Genomic DNA, 4205 nt, shown 5'->3' with positions numbered 1-4205 from the left:
TACTGTTAGGGTCTCCTGCCCTGTGCTGCCACGTTGTCATGGCAACCGGGAGACAAGTGCTAGTGGAGTAACCTGAGCGCAGCTGATACTCCGGTTCGGGTCTTTTGCTGTGCAGTGGTTATAGGCTCTGTGCACGGCAGGGGATCCGGTGCTGGTTTTTGTGCTCACAGTCTGTGAGGTCTGAGTGGGGCGTGGACAGCACCTGCTTTATAAGGCCTCTTTTCAGGGTAAGCAGATGCTGCTGAATCTTTGTTGGTTAGTCAGTTCTTGAAAGTTAGCCAGTACTGTGTAGCTTTGTATTTGTTTGTTGCTTACTGCAAATAGGCCTGGGAATTTGGTATTACACTCTGCCAATCCAGATCTAGCAGTAAGACTAGAGTCAGTCGTTTAGCTTGCTGGGGTTCTGTTACTACTCTGTGAACTTAGCAAGTTTGCGGCTGTATTCTAAGACTTGCCTGTCTAATCCTGTCTCACTGTGCTAGGTGTCAGGGGTCAGTTTAGTGGCAGTAAACTAAAACCTGTGCACTGCAAGTGAGAATTAGGATTGTGGAGATTCTCCTTGTGTCTATCATTCCATCTCTGACCAAGGAGTTTACTGCCACACCCGTTGGTAACCCTTTAGGGTTTTGCTGTTGCCCTTAGCAACAGCATTTCGGGTTCTCTACGTATTAAAACACAACATCTTGCTTTTTCCATCTTAGCAGTTCTAATACAAGGGAGATACCCAGTTCCTTAGCCTCTGGGCTTCTCTGTTCACTTTGTGTGTATTTTGTTACCCTATCACCTTCTGTGTACGTTATGTCATATCCCCCAGTTTGTCTGTGAGTCCATCTGTTTTGCATAACAGTTCAAACACCAGTACATTCCTGCAGACACTGGAGTGCATAACAGTTCTGACACCAGTACTTTCCTGCTGGCACTGGTGTGCATAACAATTACCCTACATTGCTCTGCCTGAGCTTGTGTACACATCATTACCCTACATTGCTCCGCCTGAGCTTGTGTACACAGCATTACCCTACATTTCTCCACCTGCGCTTGTGTACACAGCATTACCCTACATTGCTCCACCTGCGCTTGTGTACACAACATTACCTTACATTGCTCCGCTGAGCTTGTGTACACATTATTACCCTACATTGCTACACCTGAGCTTGTGGACATATTATTACCCTACATTTCTCCGCCTGAGCTTGTGGACACCGCATTAAACTATATTGCTCCAACTGAGCTCATGTAAACAGCATTACTCTGCATTGATCCGTCTGAGCTTGTGTACACATCATTACCCTACTTTGCTCCACCTGAGCTTGTGTACACATCATTACCCTACTTTGCTCCACCTGAGCTTGTGTACACATCATTACCCTACTTTGCTCCACCTGAGCTTGTGTTCACAGCAGTACCCTACATTGCTTCACCTGAGCTTGTGTACACAGCATTACCCTGCATTGCTCTACCTGAGCTTGTGTACACATCATTACCTTACATTGCTCCACCTGAGCTTGTGTACACATCATTACCCTACATTGCTTCGCCTGAGCTTGTGTACACAGCATTACCTTACATTGCTTCTCCTGAACTTGTGTACACATCATTACCCTACTTTGCTCCACCTGAGCTTGTGTACACAGCATTACCTTACATTGCTTCTCCTGAACTTGTGTACACATCATTACCCTACATTGCTCCACCTGAGCTTGTGTACACATCATTACCTTACATTGCTCCACCTGAGCTTGTGTACACATCATTACCCTACATTGCTCTACCTGTGCTTGTTCACACAGCATTACCTTACATTGCTTCTCCTGAACTTGTGTACACATCATTACCCTACATTTCTCCACCTGAGCTTGTGTACACAGCATTACCCTACATTTCTCCACCTGAGCTTGTGTTCACAGCAGTACCCTACATTGCTTCACCTGAGCTTGTGGACACATTATTACCCTACATTGCTCTGCCTGAGCTTGTGTACACATTATCCTACATTGCTCCACCTCAGCTTGTGTACACAGCATTAAACTACATTGCTCTGCCTGAGCTTGTGTACACATCATTACCTTACATTGCTCCACTTGAGCTTGTGGACACATTATTATCCTACATTGCTCCGCCTGAGCTTACCAGCCTAGTGCTGATCACATTATGCCTAAACTACAGCATATTGGCCCTCATTCCGAGTTGATCGCTCGGTATTTTTCATCGCATCGCAGTGAATTTCCGCTTAGTACGCATGCGCAATATTCGCACTGCGACTGCGCCAAGTATTTTTACAATGAAGATAGTATTTTTACTCACGGCTTTTTCTTCGCTCCGGCGATCGTAGTGTGATTGACAGGAAATGGGTGTTACTGGACGGAAACACGGCGTTTTAGGGGCGTGTGGATGAAAACGCTACCGTTTCCGGAAAAAACGCAGGAGTGGCCGGAGAAACGGGGGAGTGTCTGAGCGAACGCTGGGTGTGTTTGTGACGTCAAACCAGGAACGACAAGCACTGAACTGATCGCAGATGCCGAGTAAGTCTGAAGCTACTGTGAAACTGCTAAGTAGTTTGTAATCGCAATATTGCGAATACATCGGTCGCAATTTTAAGAAGCTAAGATACACTCCCAGTAGGCGGCGGCTTAGCGTGAGCAACTCTGCTAAATTCGCCTTGCGAGCGATCAACTCGGAATGAGGGCCATTGTTGTCACACATTTTTGTGAACATACTGTACGTATATTTAACTATTCAGTATATCATATTCAAAGACTGCAGTAGTAAAATATTCAACAATGTTAAAATGGCGCTAGACATCCCCAGTGGAAATAACATGCTGTATAAGAACATTACGTAGCTATGACCTAGACATTATTTGCATCATTCAAACTATAAGCAAAGACCTGTCTGTACTCAGTGCACGCAGACATTGGAACATACAGAGAAGCCACAAAATGCCATCTCCAAAGTGGATTGTTCTGTTACCTATCGTCTTCTTAGGAAGCTTTATATCGATTATATTGAACTCTTATATTGTGATTATGGATGTCAAAAGCATCAAACATGGCCAAAAGCTGAACCCATCTCATCTGATCCATCTTCTGCGAGGACTGGTGAACATTCCCCTACAGTGCAGTCTGACAGCACAGGGATTACTCTATGTCATTTGTGCTTCTGTGCTGTCAATTAAGGAAGTGTACCTTCCATTAATCATAATTCAGCTTACAATGACTTACTGCAGCTTTTGGCTGACTGCCTGGCTCTGTGCCTACTACTGTACCACCATCACCAACTTCAGATATGGGCTCTGTGTTTGGTTACAGAGGATCAGCTCATCTTCCCTTCTGCTGCTGCTTCTCCTCACAGCTGGTGGAACATTTCTCATGGGTCTCCTGTGCATATGGAATGTGACATTTGAAGCAGAAGTGAAAGGTTCTGAGAATAGTACAGTAGGAACCTCTTTTATCAGTGGTACATTTATTGCGAATCCCTTGTATTCAGTAATAGCCACCTGTCTAGGCTGCGGGCTGCCATTTATCCTCGTACTCTACTCTATAATACTGACGGTCTACTCTCTTATGAGGCACGTGTATAACATGAAGCAGAGTGATTCTGGATTTACTCGCCCTAAACTCCAAGCCCACATCAATGCTATAAGAACAGTTACCCTGATCCTCATAGTCTTTGTAACCTTCTGCATAGCTGAGATTGTGTTGTCCACAGCTAAATTTAGTACTATCCCGGATGACAAGCTTTTAACCAGCTGGTCCATAGTGATGTTCTATCCAGCAGCAGAGTCCATCATCGCTATCCAGGCCAGCTCCAAGCTCAGGAAGATGATTGTGGAGAAGGTTTCTGCTGTTTGCTGGAGAAATACGAAAGCTGGGAATTAGAAGTCTGTATAAATGTGGGCAATGTGCTTCTCCATCAGCTCGTGAGAGGATAATTATTGTGAAGATTCAACTTGATAGTTTCCATTTCAATTATAAATATGATAGATGCCCTTACAGTGGATTCCTGTAGCGTGAGATAAAGCGTTATATAGGTTTGATGAAACGTTTGCTATGGTATGTACTTTAATGATACAGTATGTGTTATAGAATATGAATGATCTCCTAGCAATACAACCCAGTAAAGCAGCTGTGAACTGGAACTTGTATAGAATTGTTGATGCTTTTGAAAGAAATGTCCCAGATATAGTTGAAGTTCATTAAAGCATC

The 4205-nt window shown here is 44.3% G+C and overlaps 1 protein-coding gene across 1 annotated transcript; it reads left to right on the top strand.

The window, feature by feature from the left end:
- Positions 1-2939: 2939 nt before the first annotated feature.
- On the top strand, positions 2940-3878 carry LOC134944381 (taste receptor type 2 member 40-like). The gene has a single exon (XM_063932961.1). It carries the CDS (start codon positions 2940-2942, stop codon positions 3876-3878), a length of 939 nt encoding a protein of 312 aa, XP_063789031.1.
- Positions 3879-4205: the final 327 nt, after the last annotated feature.

This window comes from Pseudophryne corroboree, chromosome 7, assembly GCF_028390025.1.
Source record: "Pseudophryne corroboree isolate aPseCor3 chromosome 7, aPseCor3.hap2, whole genome shotgun sequence".
Lineage (NCBI taxonomy): Eukaryota > Metazoa > Chordata > Amphibia > Anura > Myobatrachidae > Pseudophryne > Pseudophryne corroboree.
This window is presented reverse-complemented; position numbering and strand designations above follow the sequence as displayed.